This window comes from Ochotona curzoniae, unplaced genomic scaffold, assembly GCF_017591425.1.
Source record: "Ochotona curzoniae isolate NIBS_2020 unplaced genomic scaffold, NIBS_Ocur_1.0 contig_3432, whole genome shotgun sequence".
NCBI lineage: Eukaryota > Metazoa > Chordata > Mammalia > Lagomorpha > Ochotonidae > Ochotona > Ochotona curzoniae.
The window spans coordinates 22,967,631-22,994,442 of NW_024465859.1; the positions used below are offsets into that span (position 1 = coordinate 22,967,631).

The 26,812-nt window shown below is 48.5% G+C and overlaps 1 protein-coding gene across 1 annotated transcript in view; it reads right to left on the bottom strand.

Annotated features, from left to right (window-relative positions):
- NUP160 (nucleoporin 160) overlaps positions 1-16,370 on the bottom strand; it is a 51,448-nt gene extending 35,078 nt beyond the window's left edge. The window contains exons 1-9 of the mRNA XM_040980256.1: positions 16,268-16,370; positions 15,919-16,030; positions 8,385-8,595; positions 7,843-8,065; positions 6,668-6,746; positions 6,166-6,280; positions 2,941-3,099; positions 728-805; positions 388-485 (exon numbers count right to left, since the gene is read on the bottom strand). Coding sequence (XP_040836190.1) covers positions 388-485; positions 728-805; positions 2,941-3,099; positions 6,166-6,280; positions 6,668-6,746; positions 7,843-8,065; positions 8,385-8,595; positions 15,919-16,030; positions 16,268-16,367 — 1,175 coding nt within the window. The 5' untranslated portion in view covers positions 16,368-16,370. The remainder of the gene's footprint in view (positions 1-387; positions 486-727; positions 806-2,940; positions 3,100-6,165; positions 6,281-6,667; positions 6,747-7,842; positions 8,066-8,384; positions 8,596-15,918; positions 16,031-16,267) is intronic.
- Positions 16,371-26,812: the final 10,442 nt, after the last annotated feature.

The window sequence follows — 26,812 nt, forward strand, 5'->3', positions numbered from 1 at the left end:
GCAGCAAGTGTTTGCCAAAGTGTTTCGGTCTCTGTCACTCAATGTGGCAACCAGAAGCAAGCTCCTGGTTCCTGTCTGGTCCTAGCCACTGCGGGTATTAGGAAGAAAATTCTTAGAAGTATTTTGGCTATATGCTCTCTCCAAAGTCATGTTTTCCTTTATGTTGGTCCAACTCTAGGAATTCTCATATTCTCCTAAAATCAAAGGTAAGAAATACCACAAAATGCAAAAGAAGGTACTTGAGAAAATAGTAACAAAAAGAAAACCCTGAGTTGAATCCTTCAAATGAAAATCCTTGACTTCATTTCTATGTTAAAAAACCTGTTATCTTGTTGGCATGCAACTGCTTCAAGCAAGGCAGGATGACAGAGTTGAGAGTGATCGTACTGTTCAAAGTTGATGTATTTCACAATTGTTTGGTTCTCAGCATCATGCCACAGAGCCCAGATGTCCGTGCAAGTTAAGGCAAAGTCAACCAACGTCTCCTAAGAGGAAATGTGGGAGAGGGAGAAAGAGTAAGAAAAGGTAGTTTATGACAACTTATATGAATTGGGAGGAGGGGTAAATACACCAAAACCACGGCACCACATCAACTTGGCAAACCCAAATGAAATGGTTCCCGTGCACCAAGACAAACTTCAGTTTAACCCTACAATCCCATGACAACACACTGGGGGTAGGTGCACTTCCTCCTTGTACTTGAATGACAGGATAAAATTCACTGTACCTGAGAAGTGAAGAGTGAGGAGATATGATCCAGGCTGTAACGGTTATTCTCAGTGCTCACCAACTGGAAGACGCAGAACTGCAGAAACACAAGCTGATAAATTAGAGCTGGAAGTGACCAACATACTATTTTTTAAAAAGCGCTATTAGGGCCTGGCGGCGTGGCCTAGCAGCTTAGGTCCTCGCCGTGAATGTGCCAGGATCCCACGTGGGCGCCGGTTCTAATCCCAGCAGCTCCACTTCCCATCCAGCTCTCTGCTTGTGGCCTGGGAAAGCAGTCGAGGATGGCACAATGCTTTGGGACCCTGCACCCGTGTGGGATACCCGGAAGAAGTTCCTGGATCCTGGCTTCGGATCAGCACAGCACCGGCCGTTGAGGCTGCTCACTTGGGGAGTGAATCATTGGACGGAAGATCTTCCTCTCTGTCTCTCCTCCTCTCTGTATATCTGACTTTCCAATAAAATAAATAAATCTTACAAAAACAAAACAATAAATAAAGCAAAAAAAAAAAAAAGCACTATTAGCATTCAGGAATCATTACTGAAAACTGTGGTAAAATACCACTGGTAACTGCACAGTTTAGTGACACTGAATGCATTTATGCTGTGCAGCTGATCTCTGGAATTCTTCATCTTGCATATTGCAACTTCATATACCCATGAAGCAACAATTCCCCATCCTCCTGTTCCCTAGCCACCAAATTCTGCTTTCAGTCTCTGAATTTAACTACTCTAGGTACTCACACGTAAGCGTAACCATATAGTATTTGCCTTTTGGTAAATGGCTTATTTCATGAAGTAATGTCTTCAATATTCATTCATTTGCAGCATATGTGAGAATTTCCCTACTTTCCAAAGTGGAGTAATATTCAATTACATGTATGCACAACACTTTGCTTCTTCATTTACTATGAAAAATGCAGCTATGCATATGGCTGGCAAATATCTTTCTGATATCCTACTTTCATTTCTTTTGGTTATATAAACAAAAGTATAATTGTTGGTTCACCTGGTAGTTCTCTGTATGAATTTTGTAAAAAAAAAGATTTACTGATTCAAACAGTAGAGCAACAGAGAAGGAGAGACAGATGAAGATCTTCCATTGATTTGTTTACTCTCCAAACATCTGCAGCAGCTAGATCTGAGCCAGGCTGAAGCCGAGGGCTAAGAGCTCCACGCTGGTCTCCCATGGGTGGCAGGAGGCTGAGAACTGTTCTCTGCTGTTGCTTTCTCAGGTGTGTTACCAGGGAGCTGGACTGCAAGGAGGGCATCCAAGCTGTAAACTGGTCAATGTGGGAGACCCAGGGCAAGAGCCGAGCTCCTCGCTTTGGCTTGGCCTAGACTTGGCAGTTTCAGCTACTTGGGAAGTGAACCAGCAGATCTCTCTCTTCCTCTCCATTACTTGGCCTTTCAAATATTCAAATCAGAATTCATCAGATTCTCTTCAGCTATACAGTTGTGTAAGACCAGACATATATAACTGAAACAACAAGAGTATCCGTATCTGGAAGCAGCTTGGGTTGGGGTGCAGAAGCAGTGGGGAGAGGGCTTCCACACATAAAGGGAAGCCCAGAACAAGGTAGAAATTCTGGCGAGGTGAGGAGTGGGCCAGGGTACAGTGGGTGGGGAGGGAATCCACATGGAAGTCTGCAGTGGTCTACAGAGAGCAACCGGAGGAGGGAACGTCCAGGGCCATGAAGCAGCTCGGGGAAGGAAAACTCCAGCAGAGTGGGAGAGACCTGCCTCCCAGCAATGCTCTTAGGATCAAATGGGCAATAAATGCGTAGTGTGAGCCCACAGTAAACAAAATCCAGATGTCTGTTATAATGAATGTACCCAACACAGTGCCAAACACACAACAGCAAACAAATGGCTGTTCTGTATATGACCACACCATTCTATCAGTTGAATATTACTCCTACATATCTCATCTATTAATTTATATTTTTATCTCCCTAGCCTTCCATGTTTGCTTTTAGTTAACTTCTCCTTAATATTCCTTTAAATTCTCTACTTCATTTCATTCCCGATTCCCTCCTTCAAATTTTTCTAATTTACATGTTTGCACAAAACCACCATCATCTCAGAAACAACACCTGAAACATGAAGCTTGGCAAAAAGAGCTTTAACAGACTCCAGGAGCCCAGAGCTACGAGGACTTCCCCTCTTCAATACACACAGAGTAACCAGAAGTGGGTCTTCTCTGTTTCCTACCTGTCCCCGTTTGGGCGCGTGCAGGTACGTCCCCAGGTAGAGGCCCATGGAAGGGGAGTAGGCAAGTCGCAGTTTATGTCCGGTCCCAGCAGTGAGTCGAAGGTCTTTGTTCACAGGCACATACTCCAACATGTCTGCCACCATTAGACACATCTGATCCTGTCCCAAAATAAGAGTTAACAGGCATATTCAAAGAATATCCTGTCTAGAAAAATGTATTCTTTATGTTTTTAGAGGATTTACATCAACCATATCCAGTACTTTCTGTAGTCTTTTTGTTTCGCTTTGTTTGTTTTTGGTAAGACCTATTTTTTTACTGGGAAAGCAGATTAAAAGGAGACAGAAAGATTTTTCCCTCTGCTGGTTCACCCTCAAATGGCTGCAGCAGCTGGAGCTGAACCAATCTGAAGCCAGGAGCCTCTTCTGAACCTCCCGTGCGAGCACAGGGTCCCAAGGCTTTAGGCCATCCTCTACTGTTTTTCCAAGCAGGGAGCTGCATGGGAAGGGGAACATATAGGACACGAACCAACACCCATAGGAGCTGCTGGCGCTTGCGGGCAGAGGATTAGTCAAAATAACCATCTTGCTAGCTGCTAGGGTCATTTATTTTTCAAGGACTAAGATGAAAAGCATCTCTTCAAGTCTTTCAGTCTGATACATAAAAACATCAGCTATGCAACCAGCATTGTGCTACAGTAATTTGAGCCACTGCTAGCGAAGTTGGCTTTCCATATTAGCGTGCTGGTTTGAGCCCAGTGCACTTTTTCATCTAGCTCCCTGCTAATGTACCTGGGACAGTAGTGGAGGACGGCCCGCGTCCTTGGGCTCCTGCCTCTGATACGGGAGACCTGGATGGAGCATCACGGCCCCGGCTGTAGCCTGATGAGTCCTGGCCACTGTGGCCAATTGGGGAGGGAATCGGCAGAAAAAATCTTTTATATAAAAATCGTAAATGAAACCAGCTATTCTCTTACAAATCTCAAAAACTACTTCACTAACCTGCTTCTTAAAAAATTTATCTAGGGCCTGGCGCGGTGGCGCAAGTGGTTAAGTCCTTGCCTTGCATGCCCGGGATCCCATATGGGCGCCGGTTCTAATCCCGGCAGCCCCGCTTCCCTTCCAGCTCCCTGCCTGTGGCCTGGGAAAGCAGTCGAAGACGGCCCAAGGCTTTGGGACCCTGCACCCGCGTGGGAGACCCGGAAGAGGCTCCTGGCTTCGGATCGGCATAGTATCGGCCCGTTGCGCTCACTTGGGGAGTGAATCATCGGACGGAAGATCTTCCTCTCTGTCTCTCCTCTCTGTATATCCACCTTTCCAATAAAAAAATAATAAAAATAAATCTTTAAAAAAAAAAAAATTTATCTAGGGCCTGGTGTGGTAGCCTGGTGGCTAAAGTCCTCGTCTTGAAAGTACCGGGATCCCATTTGGGCACCGGTTCTAATCCTGACAGCCCTGTTTCCCATCCAGATCCCTACTTGTGGCCTGGGAAAGCGGTCAAGGGTGGCCCAAAGCCTTGGAACCCTGCACTCGGGTGGGGGTCCTGGACGAGGCTCCAGGTACCTGGCTTTGGATCAGCTCAGCTCCAGCTGTTGCAGCCACTTAAGGGGTGAATCATCTCTCTGTTGCTCTTCCTCTCTGTTTATCTGAATTTCCAATTAAAAAAAAATTTTTTTAATCTGGGGCCAGGTGCCATAGCATAGTGGCTAAAGTTCTTGCCTTAAATATAGTGGGATCCCAGATGGGCATAAGTTTGTTTTCTAGCTCTGCCACTTCCCTTCCAGCTCCCTACCTGTAGCCTGGGAAAGCAGTAGAGGATGGCCCAAAGCCTTGGGACCCTGCATTTTCACAAGAGACCCAGAAGAGGCTCCTGGCTCCTGGCTTTGGATCGACTCAGCTCTGGCCATTTGGGGAGTGTACCAGCTGATGGAAGATCTTTCTGTCTTGCCTTCTCTCTGTGAACCTGCCTTTCCAGTAAAAATAAATAAGTCTTTAAAAAAAAAATCTATTTGCAGGGCCCAGCGGTGTGGCCTAGCAGATAAAATCCTAGCCTTGAAGGCGCTGGGATCCCATTTGGGCACCGGTTCTGATCCCGGCAGCTCCACTTCCCATCCAGCTCCCTGCTTGTGCCCTGGGAAAGCAGTCAAAGGCGGTCCAAAGCCTTGGGACCCTGCACCTGCGTGAGAGACCTAGAGGAAATTCCTGGTTCCCGGCTTCGGATCAGCGCAGCACCGGCCATTGCAGTCACTTGGGGAGTGAATCCTCGGACGGAGGATCTTCCTCTCTGTATAATTCTGACTTTCCAATAAAAATAAATAAATCTTTTAAAAGAAAAATCTATTTGCAAAAAAAAAAAGAGAGAGAGCGAGAGTGAGAATGATACATACATAAAGAGATTATTCATCTGCGGTTCAGTCAGCCAAACAGGAACCAGGAGGCAGAGCTCCCAGCCAGCTCTCCTCCAAGGAGCTATGATGCCAGTGCTTTCTGGGCCATCACTTACTGCATCCCAGTGACATGAACAGGGAGCTCAATGGAAAGCAACATGACGGGGACTTACTCAGCATTTCAGTTTTGAATGTGGGAATTGCTAGCAGTGACTTATCCTGCTATAGCACAAGTCTAGCTACCTCATCCCTCAATTTTTATTTTTAACTGATAGTTAAGAATTGTATTTATGGGAGACTACGTCTATGTGATATCTCAAGGTGTGTACACACTGTGCAATGTTCAACAGCAAACATGACCATGCCCAAAGTGTTCATCACTTTTTTGGCGAAAACATTCAAAACTCATTCTAGTTAATCTTTTTGAGCGCACACACAGTACATTATTGTTCTCATAGTTGCTCTACTATGTTACAGAACACCACAACTTCTTTCTTCTAACAGTTTACCACTTCTTCATTGGCTTTTCCCCACTCGTCTTCTCCCAACTCTCCTGAGCCTTTGGTAACCACCATTCCAAGTCTCCCACGTGGGTGGCAGGGACCTGACTGCGTTACCACTGCAGCATCTCAGGGTTCACATCGGCAGGGAGCCAGAGTCAGGAGGCAGCGACAGGCACACACACCTCTGACAACGAGCTGTGCATTTCAGCAGGTATTTTAACTGCCAAATCAAATTCTGACCAACGGGTTCATAACTTCTGATGATCTCAAAGAGGAGCAGGATCTTAAATCTCACAACTTGCTATCTTCTTTCAACTTGCAGTAAATGCGCCATTTACCTTGTAAGACCACATCCGCAGCTTATGATCCTGACATAGAGCAAAGATGAACGCGTCATGCTCCACACAATGAACAGCAAGGCTGAGGGCTCGATCCGAAGCGCCCTGGTCACCCCTGCAAACAGAAAGCCAATGCAGAGCTCCGTGGTTGCAAAGGATTTTCAATTCAAGTGACAGAACTACAATATCATCTGGCTTATAGCCAATTATTACAACTAATTTTAAAAGACTATATAACAATGAAATACTATACCTTTTTTTTTTTAAATCTTTTTATTCTAACCACCAAAATTTTTCTACCTCTAATAAACTGGAAGGACACTATGAGAGAAACAGGAAGCCAATCACAAGTGAAGACTCTGGAGCGTGGATTTCCTCAGGTGGAACACGATGCTCTGCAGCCTTCTCTCCTCCCCATCACTGGGAGAGCACCAAGAGATGCTGACCAGGGCAAACCCACCAACACGGGAGCGCTCGCGCTCAGCTGTCCGGTCCCACTCACCTGATAGCTGTTGGCATCCAGCCTATCAGTAGCCGCTGCATTACTGAACTCTGCTTCAGTTCCACAATGGACGTCGCCCCTGCAACAAGATCCAGGGACCTGTGAGCAGACTCAGAACCAATGGGGAGAGCAAGGATTTCACAAGCAGTGATGGGCGTCTACACTTCTAAGCTAACAGCTTTATTATGTATCTTACCTAATGTCACACCTAGCATCACTACTGGATCAATACAAATAGCACTTTTAGAGTCCCAAGGGGTAAACTTTTCCTACAATGCCATTCAACAGAATCATTTCATTCTTTCTAAAATAAAATAAAATAAAATCACCGGCATGTTTCATGTGTCTAGTGTAGCTCCAGGTGCTGCAGACACAGCCATAAGCAAAATAACAAATACAGAACTCCTGTCCTGTGGTGCAGACATATTAAGTAATTCCGTAGTAATGAGAAAAGAAAACTGAAGTACAGGAAATGCTTGGGGTGCCTGTGTGTGTGATGGCCTCAGTGACACTGACTCAAGTCCTAAAGCAGACGAAAGAATGAGCTGAGCCAGTACTGGCTATTGCAGGCAAAGGGCTAGACGTAGGAGTGTGCTTGGCTGTTGAAGGCATCGCAGCAGAGCATGAGCTGCTGCAGACAAAGGGAGAGAATGAACAGCCGAGACAGCAGTGGGGCACCCTAAGGACTCTGGCATTAGGCAGAGATGAAGGACGGCTGCTGTAGGACATCGTGAGTAATGCAGTGACAAGATCTAACTCGTGTTTTAAATTTCTCAGTGTGCCCGAGCAGTTTCTAAAGTGCAGTTAAAGACAATTCTAGAGAGCTATTTAAGAAACTGATGCAGGAATTCAGGCAAGAGGTAGTACTGAGTTGGAGTGAGGCATCAGTAAATTTGTTTCAATTATTTTTAATTACAACACCTCAATCTGATGATGGACAGCTAGTCAACTCACCTTCATAACCAGACTTAGAATAAGCTATTTCATGACATAAAATCTTGCTCTCCTCAAAACACAAGATAAAGCACCCGGGATTCATGACAGCAAATGATGAAGAAACAGTTCGGGGTACTACAGAAGCCACTGTCTGTACTGGGCCCTGGGCTGAACTTGCAAGCTCTGTTGAAATGGCAAACTTGTGTTCAAAGCAGAATCAACCCAGTTCCGATCCTCACCCGGCATGTCGTAAGGAGGCAGTTTCAGAACAAAGAGACCCCCAGAAGCAGAAGGCAGTGCAAACAGAGCCTCTCCATCGCTGCTGAGCCAGGCTGCAGAGGCCGTAGAATTAGGAGCTGGCCCAGGGACCGTCGGAATCAACTGATGGTTGCTGCGATCCCTGAAGTCAACTTTTCCAATGTCAGTGAACACCGACTGCATTTGGCTTTCAACTACTAACTCCTGTGAAGGAATGAAAAAGAAAAACGTTAGATCAAAACCACTTAAACAATATTCAGTGGTTTTCAGTTGTTTTAAAACAAAAAGTTTCTCAAATAAGAAAATGTTGAAACGAAGAAAAACTGATATTTTCTTAAATGCAAACTATTTCTTCAGCTTAAAATGTGACTGGTCATTCTGAATAATAACTAGGAAAGTATGCTTGGTAAGGGTTAACAAACCACCCACATTTCCTTCCATTCCAAAGGACACTGATCTGGCTCTAAATCTGACACAGGTGGAACAATTTGGAAATGAAAGATGAAACACTTCACCAACGTACACTCCTATACATCCGGGAAGGATGTGGGAAAAGCAGCCTGTGCACTGTCTGATTGGTAAGTATCAAGATGATCACATGATTCTGTGTCTCAGAGACATAAACCCCTCCGGGCAAGACGCTGCAATTTTGGAATTTCAGGCGAACTGCATTATTCAGCAGGTTTATATCCAATGATTCTTCCACCAGCTCCAATGTATCTCCAGAGGTCTTCCTGTAAAAAGAGATATTTCAAACACAAAATCTGATCATTTTTATACTTCAAATCATTACATTATGCCGAGTTACAAAACACAGCAAACAGAAGCTCAGCGATCCTGTTTAAAGGAGGAGCTTCCAAACTGGACAGTAGTATCTGGAGTACTACTACATGGCATTAACTGCTACCATGATGAAAACACACACATTGTTCGCTCATATTTGTGCTGAAATGTGACTTAAATAACTCTTCCAATCTCAAATAAAATTGATCTCAATAACTGTATTCCACACTCTGCGGTACCACTAATCTATAAGACCAAAAAAGAACTTAACTTCATGTTTTTGCCCTAATACCTGGTATTTTTCTTAAAAAACAAAAACAAAAAACCCGCGGGCCCAGTACGATAGTGTAGTGGTTAAAGTCCTTGGCTGCGCGTGCCAGGATCCTATATGGGCGCCAGTTCTAATCCCAGCAACCATGTTTCCCATCCAGCTCCCTGGGTGTGGCCTGGGAAAGCAGTCGAGGACAGCCCACAGCTTTGGGACCCTGCATCCACATGGGAGACCCAGAAGAAGCTCCTGGCTCCTGGCTTTGAATTGGGTTAGCTCCAGTCATTGTGGCCACTTGAAGAGTGACCCATTAGACAAAGATCTTCCTCTTTACCTTTCTAATAAAAAGTAAATAAGGACCTGGTGCCGTGGCCTAGCAGCTAAAGTTCTTGCCTTGAACACGCCAGGATCCCATATGGGCGCCAGTTCTAATCCTGGCAGCTCCACTTCCCATCCAGCTCCCTGCTTGTGTAAAGCAGTCAAAGGTAGCCCACAGTCTTGGGACCCTGCACCCATGTGGGAGACCTGGAGAAGGTTCCTGGCTCCTGGCTTTGGATCGGTGCAGCACCAGCCATTATGGTCACTTGGGGAGTGAATCATCTGACAGAAGATCTTCCTCTTTGTCTCTCCTCCTCTCTGTATATCTGACTTTGTAATAAAAATAATAAATCTTAAAATAAATTAATAAATAAATTTTAGAAATGCTTGTTTATTTGGAAGGCAGAGAGACATGACAGAGGACTTGCACTGGTTGATCACTACGCAAACGTGCAGCAGCCACGAGGGGCCAGGCTGAAGGCAGCAGCCGGGAACTCAACTCCCACCTCCCAAGTGACTGCTCGGGCTGCAAACAAGTGACTTAGCTGCGCCATCTGCTCTGATATTCATACTGTGTGTGTGATATTTCCTAATAAAGAAATATTTTAAAAATACAAACTTTGCATGTTGATTACATGAACATTTAAAACTTGTACGCTATTCTTTTTTTTTTATTTTAAGAATTATTTATTTATTGGAAAGTCAGATATACAGAGTAGGAGCAGAGACAGAGAGGAAGATCTTCCGTCCGATGATTCACTCCCCAAGTGAGCGCAACGCCCGATGCTATGCCGATCCGAAGCCAGGATCCAGGAACTTCTTCCAGGTTTCCCACACAGGTGCAGGGTCCCAAGGCTTTGGGCCATCCTCGACTGCTTTCCCAGGCCACAAGCAGGGAGCTGGATGGGAAGTGGAGCTGCCAGGATTAGAACCGGTGCCCATATGGGATCCCGGGGCGTGCAAGGTGAGGACTTTAGCTGCTAGGCCACGCCGCCCTACGCTATTCTTTAATTGCTCAAAAGCAGCTTGTTTAACAGTCCCCCACGGCAAGCTCTGGCAAGCACAGAGATTTCAGTCACATGTGTTAAGGCGTCTTCAGCCCCAGCACAATCCCTGGGCCAGAGCCAGCATTCAATAAGTGCTTTTTGATACAAAGTATGTAAACTTGAAAAGAAAAGCTTTATTCAAACTCAAGAGGTGACATGGGAGACTAGCACTTTGCCTGATCTATGAGGTCGGGCTTCAACTCAGATGGAAACTCCTGACAGCCTTCTTCCTTGTGCCTAGCCCTTACCTATGACTGAGGCTGGCATGTGATCTTGCCCTGAATTAGTTCTGACTTGTATCTGTCATCTCCCTTCCCAGAGGGGTCAGATCCTCTGCATCCTCTTCCTGACCTGCTTGCTCCGTCCATCTAACAGTGAAACTGGCCACCCCCTTCCTTGTGGACCTCTTTGTGGCCCCGCATCCGTAGATCCAACCAACCACAGACAGAAAATGTGAAAAACAAACACCTACGCCTGTAATGAACCCATCCCCCTCCCCACCCTTGTCATCACTCCAGTAACAATATAACAATCCACACAGCATGAGGGAGGAGGTGGGTAGGCTTACACAAATACTACACAATTTCATGTTCCTAAGGGACTGAAACATCCTCAGATCCTGAAACCAGTCCCTGACAGATCCCAGACAAGCGCACTGCAACTTCCCCTCCAAACGCCCTTCTCAGACCAGCTGTCACTTGGCTTTTCTTCTTTTGCAAGGCCTGGGTGTGGGGGCTCTGCCCAGGACACTGTCCTCCAGTGTCTCCTCCACGGCTGGCAGCTTTCTTCACCACACTCCTGTGTGAGGCTCCCAGCACGGTGCCCATGTCCTGCCGGAGGCCCAAGGCCACAGTCAAATCTGCTGATCCTTTATTCCGGCTGAAATCCCTTGGCTGGAAGGTCAGAGAATCCGGACAGTCTGACTCCTCCTGTGCATGTCTGTTACTTACATCTTTCTCCATGACTTTCTTCCTCCCCTTATTACTCCTGTATAATCCTTACTGATCTCTGTATCCACTGTTTCCTAATCCGCTACCTCGTCTCCTTACTGAACGTCTCTCCTCTGGGGATCTGCTAGATCATTTCACACTGCCCAACAACACACTTTGTCTCCTCTAGAAGTCTCCACCATTTTCCAGCTACCCTAACCTGTGTGTCTTGTAGCAATCCTTCTTGAAGGAGCTGTCCTGTACCCGGACATTCGCAACAGCAGTGGAGCAGTTCCTGACCACGTCACCCTTTAATCTTCACAATACTATGGTCAATCTTCACTTCTCGCGTGACCTGGTACCTGCAGCCGCTGACAGGTTTTCACTCACTTCCTGACACAGCCCTCCAAGACATCAGTTGTTTTTTGGTTTGATTCTCATTTCAGCCTCTCCTGGGTTCCTTTGCTGCCTCTCTGTCTTTCTACCCGAGTTTAGTCTACAGGCCTCTTCTACATTGGTGATTCTCAACTGGGGTGATTCTGTCCCACTCCCCAAAGACATTTTTCACTGTGACAACGATGGGGGAGCAGGATGGAGAACAGAGAGCGGCCTCTAATACTGCTCCGTAACCTACATAACCGACACAGGACACTCTCCCCACCCCCTGCTGTCTCCAACAAAGGTTGATCTGGTCCCCCAGATGTCGACAGCACAAAGACTGAGCAATTCTGGTTTCCAGGATGGGCATCACATGCTTAAGCTGCTGCCCGTGACACCAGCGTTCCTATCAGGACGCCAGCTCAAGTCCCAGCTGTTCTGCCTCCAACCCAGTTCCCTGTGAACGCACCCAGAAACGCAGGGAAAGATGAACCAAATATTAGGGTTTGTCACCGACATAGGAAACAGGGAGTGCCAGGCTCCTGGCTTCAGCCTTGCCCACCCTGGCCATTGCAGTCATTTGGGAAGAAAATCAGCAGATAGAAGATCTTTCTGTCTCCCTCAATCACTCAGCGTTTCAAATAAATAAATCTTGAAACAACAAGAAAAACTTGATTTATTTGCATTCTCTTGATTTCATTCACCGTATTTTGTTTGTTTTTAGTTAAACAATGATAAAAAAAAAAAAAGACTTGTCCTGTCTTTATTTGAAAGGCAACAGATCTTGCATTTGCTGGTTCACTCCCAAAGGGTTGCAATAGCCAGAAGTTGGCCAGACTGAAATCAGGAGCCAGGAGCTTCCTCCAGATCTCCCACGTGGGTGCAGGGTCCCAAGGCTTTGGGCCGTCCTCTATTGCTTTCCCAGGCCACAAGTACGGAGCTGGATGGAAAGTGGAACAGCCAGGACATGAACTGGGGCCTACATAAGATGTCAACACTGCAGATGGAGGCTCACCCTACTGTGTCATGGCACCAGCATGGAATAAATATAGACAAACCTATGCCTTCAGGGTAGAGGCTGTGGATGACACTTCAATTGTTGGGGAGGACCCACCTGGTCTTGTAACACTGAGCCAATCAGTGAATGCTACTCTCTCATAGACAGGTTTTTTTTTTTTCCCCTTTGGAGAGTCAGATATACAGAGGAGAAGAGACAGAGAGGAATATCTTCCATCCGATAAATCACTTCCCAAGCAGCCACAACGACCGGAGCTTTAGCTGATCTGAAGCCAGGAGCCAGGAGCCTCTTCTGGGTCTCCCCTGCGGGTGCAGGGTTCTAAGGCCTTGGGTCATCTTCGACTGCTTTCCCAGACCACAGGCTGGATGGGAAGTGGGGCTGCCAGGATTAGAACCGATGCCCATATGGGATCCCAGTGCATTCAAGGCAAGGACTTAAGCTGTTAGGCTACTGTGTAAGGCCCAACCAGACAGACTTTTACATCCTTATTTTGTTTTTGCTTCTCTCAAAGCACTTGTGAATAGCAACTGCTTTCTTAATGAAATGATGGAGAACTTCAGGAAGTTCAGGAGCAAGACCTTTTCAGGAATCAAGATCTGATTCTCGTAACACACCATGGGAGCCCCATAGGATCACACCCAAGTTTGCAAATCTGCTCCTTCCCGTCATCAGATGCCGACTGCAGCCCAGTAGAGACACTGGAGCAACAGTGCAGAGCTGACTGGGAGAGGCCCTCCCAAGGGGCATGCATGTAATGGGCAGCAAAACAAGCAACTGTATCAGTTTGCAGTGCACGTGAGGCAACAGTTCTGTAACCCACAGCCCTAGTCCAATCTCCCTCAGTACTCATGATTCCTGCTCATGTTTCCATCCATGCCATCTCTAAATCCCTGGATCCACCAAACCAAAATATCCATATACATCCCAAAATGCGGGCTTCATCTACATTTTTCCCCAACTAATGGCATCTCTGTAACTTCCAATTACCCCATGCAAAAGTTTGGAGACACACCCTACAACAGACTGAAAGAATCGATTTAAACAAAAGCACCTTCAAAACATCTACATTCTGAACATTTCTTACCGCTTCTACCACCACCACCCTAGTTTAAGATGCCATCATCTTTCATCTGGACTAATCTTACAATTGATCTCATTTCTCCCATGTCTTCTCCACTATTCTTTATTCACAACAACACAGACACAGCCATCCTTTCATAACACAACTTAAGGACAGGCATGCAGCACAGCGCATGAAGCCACTGCTTGGGAGGCCCACTCACATCCTGCATCGGCATCTGGGATTAAGCCCTGGCTACTTGCTTCCAATCTGGCTTCCTGCTAAGGTGCACCCTGGTATGAAGGAGAGGAGAACAAATGCTGCTGAGTTTCACACTCCTGCCTTCAGCCCATCCCAGCCTTGGCTGTTACCACTCTGCCTTTCCAATAAACAAACATTAAAAAAATGCAACTTGGGCCCGGCGCGGTGGCGCAAGTGGTTACAGGTCCTCGCCTTGCACGCCCGGGATCCCATATGGGCGCCGGTTCTAATCCCGGCAGCCCTGCTTCCCATCCAGCTCCCTGCCTGTGGCCTGGGAAGGCAGTCGAGGACGGCCCAGGGCTTTGGGACCCTGCACCCGCGTGGGAGACCCGGAAGAGGCTCTTGGCTTTGGATCGGCATAGCATCGGCCGTTGCGCTCACTTGGGGAGTGAATCATCAGACGGAAGATCTTCCTCTCTGTATATCTGCCTTTCCAATGAAAAAATAATAAAAACAAATCTTTAAAAAAAAAAAATGCAACTTACATCACATTATTGCTCCTCTATGCAATGGCTTTCTTCCCACCTTGTTGCAACATTCAAAGTCTTAAAATGACAGACAAAGCCCCGATCTGGCCCTTAGTTTTTATTAACTGCAACATATTTGACATGGGGAAACACTTCTTAAACGAGTAAGATTTCTCTCTCTAACTCAAATCTCTCTTCAGAGCCTCAGACATGCACGCGTCAATGCTGGGGCCTCTTTGAAACAGGTATATTCAGAACAATCATTCACACGTTTCCATCGCTAGCTCGGCAAACGACAACCTCCCACCTGGTATCAGGTTAGGCACATCCAAACCCGGCATCGGCTTTGCTCTTCTCGCCTTACCATTTCCTGCCCACATTTAACCCCCCACCCAATCCAAGTAATTCTACCCTTGCTTACACTGGTCAGCCATCTATTTCCTTTTTCCTAGCCACTGCCACATTTAGCCACCATTAAAGTAAACTAAAGCTTTGCACTATATCCACCGATCTAAATCAATTTTCCACAAAGGACTTTGGTCCTGACCATTTGAATTCTTAAAGCCCTTAAAATTTAACTCTTCAAAAAGAAGTCTTCAATGACTGTTCCCTTATGATTAAACAGAGCCACCTTAAACACAAGGTGGGAGTCCCTGGCACTGTGTGGTCACCTGCCTCTCCTGCCACTTCGCTTTACCTGCTGCGCGGGAGCCACACGCACTTTCCATCGGGCTCTCCAAGGACTGCCCCACACTTTCACCCAGTGACATCTGCATTCACTGGCCCAGCTTTCTGAACCGCCTTCCCTCAACAATCTTCCATTCCTGCCTAGCCTGTCCTCCTGCGGGTCTCAGGTCAACTGGGACGACCTGGACATTTAGGGTCTCACAGCCCTGTACTACAAGAATATGCAAATCTGTATTTACATATCTGTGCTGCCACCCAGAGTTTTTTTTCCTTTACCGACAATGCCCCTTGAAGGCAGGTCCAGGTCTCTTCCTACTGTGCCGGTCTGATAACAGGGACAGGGTATGCTCATCCTTTCATCCCAGTACCTAGCACAATGCCTGCTCAAACCTGCCTCTGCGGTGAAGGCAGCTAAGTACTATAAAAAATAACGGGCTGGACTGGACACCATGACTCATCCCATCCCATCCCATCCCAACGCAGTTTCTGCCCAGGCTGCTCCACTTCCCATCCAGCTCCCTACTTATGCCCTGGGAAAGAAGTGGAGGACGGATGGTTCAGGTCGCTGGGACCCTGCTCCTGCGTGGGGAGCCTGGAAGAAGCGCCTGGCTTCAGACGAGCTCAGCTCCAGCCACTGGGGCCATCTGAGGGGTAAACCAGCGGATGGAGGATCTTTCCGTCTCTCTTACTCTCTGTAAATCTGTCTTTCCAATAAAAACAAATAAATCTTTCAAAACAAAAATCAGTGTGGATCTCTTCCTGGCACAGGACTAACCTTCGGGCCAGAAGCCACTCCCACACCCGGACTTGCAAGGGGAGGGACTGGCAGCCGCGGTACTCACCAATGAATGAACCTGTTCCTGGTGACCGACAGCAATTTGCCGCTTTCCATGTAGTAGAAACCCCCGGCGCTCTCATTGTACTTGGCGGTTCCAGCGGCCACAGTCGCCGTCCCTGCGAAATCCACGCCGTCAGCCCACACACGTGGGTCCCCGCGTGGGTGACAGGGGCAGCAGGCGCCGGGCAGGGGGTGACAGCCTGACCACCCGCCCGCGGACAAGGGGAGGCAGGGAGGAAGCGCTCCATCCCGGCACCGCAGGCATGTGGACCGAACCGGGGTCCAACAGGAGGTCCCGAAGGGAGACGCCGACGAGAGAGATGGGGCCGCACCCTCCCAGGTCCCTTCCGTACCCACGCAGCCGATCGTGAATTCCCGAAAGTGCCTCGGCCTCTCCCGCTCTGCGCCGCTCAGCTCCAAGAAGCTCCGTTCCAGGGAGCCCGCCGCCGCCATCTTCCCGCCGCCGCCGCCGCCGCGCGAGGCCCGACGGGACCACGGAGAGGCCGCGCCCGTCGTCACTTCCGGGGGCGGGGCGGTGGAGGAGCAACGGATGCTGCGCTCCCTCGCGAAGAAGAACAGGGCGTTCGCCCCTTGGGGCCCACCTGGGCTTGGGTCGGGGAACCGAGTGAGCCGGGAGGAGTCCAGGAGAGAAGCCCCAGCGCACTGGAAGCTTCGCGGACCCGGCTAGGGCTCCTCGGGAGAGCCTCGCCCTTTACCCGGCGGCCTCAGGGCCGGAGGCGGGACCGGCTGCGTTTCCATTTTACAAACGCCGGCGCGGGCGGGTCGCGAGGCTGGCCAGCCCGGAGGTGCGAGCTCCGGCCGTTTCGGTGTCCTCCTCCTGCGGATCTCGAGGTCTCCTGACTCCCTGTCGTCACGGTTCGGGGACGCGTGGCGGGATGTGTCGTGAACATTCTGTGTCGAAGCCTATCGGGTTCAGTTAAACGTTGACGCTGCCGACGTTAGAGGCAGCTCACCTGCGCGCGCGCCAGTGGACTTGGCCGCCTTACGTCCCACCCTTGGTCTCGTCCTGGCCGGCAGTGCAGCAGAACGCTTCTAGAGGATATTTGCAGGGTTACCACAGTGGACATTCACTATTGAGGAAAAGGCTGACTTCCACACTCACCCCCCCCCCCCGCACTCCCTAGTAATAACAGACAAGTCTGTTAAACACTCGTGTGTAACCTTGTTAGTGCCAGGACTGCAACTTCATTACTCCGTTTCATTCATCAGCTGCCTTGCCACAGCACACCCTCTGGGACACCAGCTGTAGCAGCCAGCCTTTTATATTTTTTAATTCCCCCTACAGTCTGTGGTTCTGCCATCTTTCCATCATCCCAAACTTCCTCCTGCTTCCTTGCTTCATCTTTTTTTTTTTTTTTTTTTTTTTTTTAATTATAAAGTCAGATATACAGAGAGGAGAGACAGAGAGGAAGATCTTGAAGTCGGGCCGCGGGGACTAGAACTGACGCCCATATGGGATCTCGGCGCGTTCAAGGCGAGGACTTTAGCTGCTAGGCCATGCCACTGGGCCCTTCCTTGGTTCATCTTAAATTCCATTAGTCCCCTACTGACTTTCTCTCTTTCTCTCTCTCCTTCCCTCCCTCCCTCCCTCTCTCCCTCTCCCTGACTCCAGTTAATACCACCACCCAGGTTCAGTTGAACATGTAGTGAAAAATAAGACACCCAGACTGGCATGCTCCCTCTCCCATCACAACCCCACTGGGGACCCTGTCATGCTCGCCACGTTGTATTTCCATTGTCCACCTTCTGTCCTCGATGAGTTATTTTTGTTTTTTCTTTGAACGAGTTCGGAGAGGAGAGACAGAGAGGGATCCTCCACCTGCTGGTTCACTCCCCACATAAGGGGGATTGCGTTCATTCCTCTCTTGAGAGTGGCAGGCGTCCATCACTCCTGCCTGGTGAAGTCTACCTTGGTAGAAGCTGGAGTTGGAGCTGGGAAGTCCACCAGCTTAGTGAGACAGAAACACCAGCTGATGTCCATTCATGCCCTGGCCTGGGGTTTCATTGTCGGCTCCAACAAGGCCTCCTTGCTTGACGCATGCTTCTTGCACCTTTCCCTGGGCTCCACACTCCCAGAAGTGCATCCAACGCACAGAGACATTGAGGACATGTTTGAGGAGTGAATGAGCCATCCAGGAAGGATAGATGAAGTCTGTTGTCCAACCTGTTCTGCTTTTCATTCTGAGAAGGCACCGACATGCTGGCGGTCATGTCCCCCGTGTGCATCCGGGCATGCAGTTGGCTGCACAGGCATCAGCAACTGAGAAGGTCCAGTCCTGGTACTTGTGCTCCAAGGTCAGACCACAAATTTGTAATTTTTCCTGTGGCTGGGGCTTGAATGCAGCCATCTAGTTGGGGAATCTTCCCAAGAAACCTCACATGGGGTGACCTCAAACTTGTGTGCACCACCAGTCAGTACAGGGTCAAGTTCAGTTTGTCACCTGTGCCAGCCAATGCACATACTGGTGGATGAAGTTGCTTGGTCTGTTCCACTCTCCAGCCCCATCTCTTATGTGAACCGATCAATGGGTGCTATATCCTAACCCAGTCCAACTTAGTCCCCCACAGACCCAGTCCTAGTCAGGATCCATGACCTAGTCAGGGTGACTCCCAAAACCCCACCACCAGGCCCATCTCCAGCTCCAGTTTTTGCATTTGCTGGCACGTGCTATGGCCCACCCCATCCACATTCCATTCGGCTCGTGTACACACCCATGAGTGCTGCAACTTAGCTCATCCTGACCGACCCTTAGTCCTGACCCACATGTATGCCGATAGGTGCCTTGCCTTGTCCGGCTTGGACCACCCCCAGTCCTGACTCTCATCAGTGAGAGCTATAACCTAGCAGGGTAGAACCTGCTAGGAGAATTCCCCTACCAGGCTTGTTCCCAGCCCCAGATCCTGCGCTTGACAGAGATTACTGTGGTCCAGCCTGACATAACTTGCATCCAGCCCAGCCCCAGTACTTGCCAGTGGATGATGCTACAGCTTTTCCTGGAGCAGCCTGCCCCAGTCCCAGCTCACTGACCCAGTAGGAGTTGCAGCCTAGCAGGCCTGTTCCCAGCTTCAGATCTTGTACCTGCTGGTGGGTGTTTGGAGCCGGGTATCAGTTCTCACCAGCTGCTCTCACTATCCCAACCAGGTACAGCCCACACCCCATCTTGGCTCTTGGATGTGTCAGTGGTTGTTGAGGCCTGGCCCAGCCTGGCCTTCCTCCAGACCCAGCTCACACACATGCTAATAAGTGCTGCAGCTTTGCCTGAGCTGATCCACCCCCAGCTCTGGCTCTCACAGCTGCAGCCCTAGCAGGGGAGTTCCCTAAGTTCCTCCACCAGGCCTGCTCCCAGTCCTGAATCTAACATGCTGGCAGGTACCATTGGCTTGATTGGCATAGTTTGAAAGTGGCATTATTTTTTTTTTTAAAGATTTATTTATTTATTTTTTTATTGGAAAGGCGGATATACAGAGAGGAGAGACAGAGAGGAAGATCTTCCGTCCAATGATTCACTCCCCAAGTGAGCGCAACGGGCCGATGCTATGCCGATCCAAAGCCAGGAGCCTCTTCCGGGTCTCCCACGTGGGTGCAGGTTCCCAAAGCCTTGGGCTGTCCTCGACTGCTTTCCCAGGCCACAGGCAGGGAGCTGGAAGGGAAGCAGGGCTGCCGGGATTAGAACCGGCGCCCATATGGGATCCCGGGCGTGCAAGGCGAGGACCTTTAACCACTTGCACCACCACGCCGGGCCCGAAAGTGGCATTATTTTAAAAAAAAACATCTTTCATTAGTGACACATCTGTTGTGGTATAAGTTGTAGCCCATCACGATATGGTTGTGTGTGGCACATCACACTTGAGACTAATTATCTCCACATATGTATGGAGAGATGAGACCTCTTTCTCAAGTTCCCAGTCTTCAACCTCAGCTGCCTCCCTGACATCACTTGGACATCCCCCAGGTATCTTGGACTCAACATGGACAAACCACATTCGTTGTATCCTTGTCCATACTTAACAGTGACAGTGACTCTGTCCATGAGGCTGCTACCACCCCATGATCCAGCTAGAAATCAAGAGATCATTCTGGATTTTTAAAAAGACCTATTTATTTTGGGGTTAGGGCAAAGCAGCTCCTGACAGTGTGGTGGCTGTGGGGGGTTCCCCTTCCTGGCTGGACCCGATGTTGGGGACTCAGGCCAAAGCCACTGCCGAAAGGCAGTGACTGAGTCCTTGGCTGGCCACCCGGCGGTGAACTCTGGGTTTTTAGGATAAGTAATTGCTGCCTAGGGACACCCATGAATAAGGCCAGCTTTAGGGTAGGTGAGAGATGAATTCTAGGTGATTCCCAGTAACGGGGTCATGAAGCTTTCAGGCAAGCATGTGGACTGAGACCTGATGGTTTGGAGGAAAGTGTCCATATGATCTATTAGGGCCAGACTGATTCACCAGCCCAATTAGCAATCCTGAGATGGGCTGTTAGCATAGAGCATCATTGTCGGCCACACACCAGTCCACACCAAAGCTATGGATGGGGGCCTGCCTGGCAGGGCTAGGTACCACCTGACTCAGTGGTGGACTAGTGGACGAGTTACACTTGGCAGGTCAAGACACTAACCAGCACGCGAGAGAACTCGGACCAGGAATAAACTCTGTTAGGGAAGTGTGGGCCCAACCTTGTGGAAATACAAGTCCCACAGGTTAGCTCTCAATTTGGGGTGATAATGGCTGAGCTAGGTGTGACCATGGCACCTGCCATCACTTATGGGTAAAGGAACTGATAGCAGTCTGGGCAGGTCAAGGCAGCAGCACCCAAAGGCACATCTAAAATAGGATGTGGGGTGGGCCGGGTAGGGCCAAGCAAACTCAAACTCACAAGAAAAAGTAAAAATCAGGATGGAGCACATGTCATGCTGAATGAGACTCTTACACCAACTGGTCTGCAAAAGCCAGGGATACTAGGCCAAAGCAAAGGTTGAGACAGGTGGGGGTCCTAGTCAACTGGATCAGAGCACCCACTGGCACATGTGTAATCTAGGGCTGGGAATAGATTCGGTTGGGGTGCTATGAGAGTACACCCTTGCTGGGTTGAGGTTTCCATGGGAGAGTGTGGGGACCAGAGTGCGGGCTGCATTCTGGTCTGGATATGGCTGCAGTCTCCCTTTGCATAAGTGTGAACTGGAGCTGGGCACACCGAGCGGGGCTAGATGCCAGCACCATCTGGTGCTCTGGAGAACCTCGGTAGATGTAGAATGGACTAGGCTGGGGCTCTGTCCCTACTGAGCCATGTGTGAGCAGTGTCTGGATATGGATAAGCCTTGGCCGGGCTGAAACATCCAACATCAAGAACTGGAATGAATTGAAGGCCAACAATGAGGGCTGACCTATGGAACCACCAGTATGAGCAAGATCTGGCATAGGGAGAGGTTCTGATGTAGGAGCTTGGGAAATTCCTCTGACAGGACACACAGTCCATGTAGGTGAGCACAAAAACCATGATAGGGAGCAACCCAGACCAGGCCAGAGGAAGATAGCCACAGGCATTCATTAGGCATAGGTGGGGGGCAGACCAGGCTGAACCCGTTCACACCACTCGCTGGTGAATCTGAGCACCAGAAGAGTGTGAGTCAGGCCAGGTTCGGTTGCGACACAAACCAGTGCACACTATGGAATGCCAAGGTGGGATGAGCCGTACCAGATGTGGTTGCAGCCCCCCACACATGAGAATCAAGTGGGGAGGGGCAGAGCTGGCAGGGGGAATGTGGGCTACCCTGCTGGACAACCACTCCCACTGGAAAGCATGAGTTGGGATGGGGGCAGACCAGACCAGGCAGGGCTACAACATCAGTGGGCCTCAGGTGAGCTAAATTAGGGAAGGGCCAGGTTGGGCTGACTTCCAACTGGTGCAAGCAAAAATTGGAGTGGGTGAGGGTTGGTTGGTCTTTGCCACAGCATCAGCTGACAGATGCTGGCACTGGGAGTTTAATCTGTCAAACTCCAGAACCACCTGGAGAGTGCACAGCCTGGAAGTTGGAGTGGCCTAATAGGGAGACAGTAGGTACTTCCCACTGGAAAGCACGAAAACCAGGATAGGGACAGGGGTGGCTATACAGAAAGGCACCTGCCAGTATGTGTATGGGCTGATAGTAGGGTTGGTTGGGTTGAACTAGGCTTCCATGCTCATTGACATGTATGAGAGCTAATGGGATGTGATGTGGAAGAGACTGAACAAGTCTGTGATACATATTGGCATGCATGGGAACCAGGGTAGGGGGCAGGCCTGGTAGGGGTTAAGCCCAACTAGGCTGCAGCTCCCACTGGTTTGCGTGAGGACCGAGTATGAAGTGGGTAGGAGGGTAGGATTGGGCTGGACTACAACACCCATCGGTTCATGCGGAAGACAAGGCTGGAAACAGAACTGACCCAGCATTTGCAACAACCAGCATGTGCATAAGCTAAATGGGACGACAGACTGTGCCGAACGCCGTACTGGCAAGCACACACAAGAATCAGGTCTGGGATCACCTCAGACATAGTTTCTTTGCAGATCCCTCCAACTGAACTCCAGATCTCTGAACTCCAACCATGAAGATACTATGTCAGCCAATGGATTCTGAATAGATTTCATCGCGACTGGAACGGTGAGATTGGCAGCAATCCAGACCTGTTGAACTATCAAAACTGCTTGAGCAGGACCCTTGGAGCGTGCCTCACATTGGGGACCTGGGATGGGAGGGAGGCTGGGTGGGGTTTTTCCCTTTGTTTCTCCCCTGACCCCACATACAGGGGACAAAAATGATTATATTAGTGTGGAAACAATGGTGTTTCCCACTTTCCTGTAGGCCTTGACCCTTTGTACCCTAATCAACTAAGATTATTAAAAAAAGAAAAATCAGGGCCCAACGCAGTGGCGCAGTGGTTAAGGTCCTCGCCTTGCACGCTCGGGATCCCATATGGGCGCCAGTTCTAATCCTGGCAGCCCCGCTTCCCTTCCAGCTCCCTGCTTGTGGCCTGGGAAAGCAGTCGAGGACGGCCCAAGGCTTTGGGACCTGCACCCATGTGGGATACTCGGAAGAAGTTCCTGGCTTTGGATCGGCATAGCATCGGCCATTGCACTCACTTGGGGAGTGAATCATCGGATTAAAGATCTTCCTCTCTGTCTCTCCTCCTCTCTGTATATCTGACTTTCCAATAAAAATTAAAAAAAAAAAAAAAAGAAAAATCAGACATACAGAGAGGAAGATCTTCTGTCTGGTGATTCATTCCCCAACAGCTGGTACTACGCCGATCCAAAGCCAGGAGCCAGGAACCTCTTCGGGGTCGCCTTTATGGGTGCAGGGTCCCAAGGCTTTGGACCATCCTCGACAGTTTTCCCAGGCCACGGGCAGGAAGCTAGATGGGAAGCGGGGTTGCCGGGATTAGAATCGGGGCCCATATGGGATCTTGGTGCGTTCAAGGCGAGGGTCTTAACCGCTATGGTATCATGCTGGACCCAAGCCACGTAATATTTGAATAGTCCACAGTAGCCTCATTATTAGTTATTCCAATTCTGACAATTTGACTGTAAATTATTCAGAGGTTCCCTCCTTTACATTATTATGTAATAAAATGCTGCTTTGAACATATAAACTATTCATACCACAAATGTTTATTTCAGATGGTTATAGCCATCATAATGGTCCAACCCAAAGATGTCTGTGTCCTAACCCCTGCAGTCTGCCATCACCAGAGATACACATGTGGCTGCTGGCATTTTACATGGAAGTAAGGATCCATTGATCTCTCAAGTAATGAGGCAGGGCCCAATGTGATAGCTTCCTGGCTAAATCATCACCCTGCATCTGCTGGGAACCTGTACAGGGGCCAGTTCATATCCTGGCTGCCCCATTTCCCAGCTTGCTCTCTGCTTGTGGCCTGGGAAAGCAGTCAAGGAAGGCCGAAAACCTTGGGTGCCACAGAGACCTGGAAGAAGCTCCTGGCTCCTGGCTTTAGAATGCTTCAGCTCTGGCCATTGTGATCACTTAGGGAATGAACCAGCACATAGAGGATCTTTCTCTATCTGTAAATCTGCCCTCCAATACAGATAAACAAATCTTTAAAAAGACAAGTAAAGAAATGAAGCAGAAGCCAGGCCTTCCCTGGAGCCCAGCCAGTGCCCTGACTGCTGCATGAAGCTGAAGGGCATGGTCTTGGCCTGGCTCTGGGCTCTGTCCCTGCCCCTGCTGTGGGTCAGTGCAGATGCAGAAAAGGCCAGCCCTGGGGCCCAGCGCTGTGGCCTAGCAGTTAAAGTCCTCGCTTCATACACTCCAGGATTCCATATGGGCACTGAACCGATTCTAATCACAGCAGCCCCACTTCCCATCCAGATCCCTGCTTGTGGCCTCGAAGAGCAGTTGAGAATGATCCAAAGCCTTGGGACTCTGCACCCGCGTGGGAGACCCAGAGGAAACTCCAAGCTCCTGACTTTGGATCGGCTCAGCTCTGGTCATTGCGACCACCTGGGGAGTGAACCAGTGGATGGAAGAGCTTTCTCTGTGTTTCACCTCTTCTCTGTAAATCCGCTTTTCCAGTAAAAATAAAGAAATCGTTTAAAATTATTTAAAAAATAAAAAGAATCACACATAACATGCTGTTCACAACTAAACCACCTGGGAACCAGCTGGGAAAAATGACCGAGAAAGAGCTTAGGCAAGACCTGCTCGAGATCCCTAAACCAACGACAGCACACTGGAAAGAACATCAGCTGGGTGTTAGCAGACTTGGGTCAGGCTCTGCTTTAACCAGCTTCTTATGGCTTGGTGAGCCCCTTCTAGCATATTAAAAGAGGATGCATTTCTTATGTTGGAGATCCAGAAGCTCCTGGCTCTTGGCTTCAGATCAGCCTAGCTCTGGCCATTGTGGCCGTCTGGGCAATGAACCAGCAAATGGGAGACTTATCTGCTGTCTCTCCCTCTGAGCTAGGCCTTTCAAGTAAGTCAGTAAATGCAGTCTTTTTTTAAAACAGAAGAGGATATGCTTATTGATCTTCAAGCTTTTTTCTGACGTTAAAACTCCAGGATCGGTGGCCAAACAGCCAGACAATGGCTAGATCTCCACCTCCTAACTTTTTTTCTTAAAGATTTATTTATTTACATTAAAGTTAGTGTTACAGAAAGAGGTCTTCTATCCACTGGTTCATTCCCCAAATGGCCACAAAAGCTGGAGCTGGTCTGGTCTGAAGTCAAGAGCCAGGAGCTTCTTGTGGATCTCCACTTGTACATGAGTGGCACTTGGTCCACCTTCTGCTGCTTTCCCACGTGTATCGGTAGAGAGCTGGATCAGAAGTAGAGCAGTTGGGGCCCGGCAACGTGGCCTAGTGGTTAAAGTCCTCACCTTGCACGTGCCAGGATCCCATATGGGCACCTGTTCTAATCCCAGCAGCTCCACTTCCCATCCAGCTCCCTGTTTGTGGCCTGGAAAAGCAGTCGAGGACGGCCCAATGCTTTGGGACCCTACACCCGCGTGGGAGACCTGGAGGAAGTTCCTGGTTCCTGGTTTCAGATCGGCGCAGCACTGGCCGTTGCACTCACTTGGGGAGTGAATCATTGGACGGAAGATCTTCCTCTCTATCTCTTCTCTTCTCTGTATATCTGACTTTGTAATAAAAATGAATCAATCTTTTTTTTTAAAAAAGGAAGTGGAGCAGTCAGAACTTGAACTTTTGTCCATACTGAATGTTGATGGCACAAATGGCAGTGGTTTAACTTGCTACACCACAGCATCAACCCCACCTTCCTAATGTCTTAGTTTACAGGCTCCGAGCCAAGCCTAGAGAGGCAGAACAGTTGCTTCCCAGGACAGGGGACTGAGCAGGTTCTCATGAATCAAAATTGAGTCCTGGGCAAATTATCTCACATCATGGTTATGTCTGTGTAGCTTGTCCAGCACAAAATCTCTACCCTTTGATGTATACCTTATTTTCATTAAAAAAAAAAAATTAAATGTGTCACAAATTCTATGTGCACATTTTTTTTTATAGTCATCTCTTTCTTTTTTTTTTTTTTTTTCCAGGAAAGTAGCTGTTAAGTTGATGGTGCATCTTTCCATTTCATAGGAATCTGGGAATTATCGATATTTTTTTTTTTGGCAGTGGGCTTTTTTAAGTTGGGATCACTGACTCATTTTTATTTTCAACGTCCATTATAAGTGTAACAACTGAGGGGCCACTGTTAACCAGTTAACCATTGCCTGTAACTCTGGCATTCTGTAAGGGTTCCAGTTCCAGATCTGGCAGCTGTTAGCGCTCCTGGGAAATCAGTTGAGGAGGCCAAAGGACATAGTTCCTGGCTTCGGCCTGGCCCAGCCCTGGCCACTGTAGCCAGCAGGAAGAAGACCTCTGTATCATTGTGACAAAAATGAATTCCAAGAACTGAAAGGTACCTAACAAATAAGTGAGGAATGACTAAAGGCGGGCACATTTGCATTGTCAGATGACTCAGATCCTGTTGGCAGGCTGTGGAATGAACTGTGTTAGACTGCCATCTAGTGGTTACAGAGAGGCTTCATTTAGCAGCAAAATGCAGAACGCGAGGAAGATCATAGTGTAGCATGCTTCATTCACAAATACATTCATTAGGAAGATATTTATCCTTTAAAACAGTTTCCTAGAAGTGTTTTGTGAGATCAGCACAAATGAGTAAGCATAGGTGAGCAGTTATGTAAACTGAAGTTAGGTTTTCTAAAGCAAATAAGCGTTTTTTTTTTTTTTTTTAAATATTTACGAGAGAGAGAGAAAGAAAGAGAGATAGAAAAGAGATCTTCCATCTGTTTTGCTTTCCAGACTCCTTGGCCTACAGAATCCCTTTTTTTCTTTTTTTGCAAAACCAACGGGGACATATTTTTGGAAA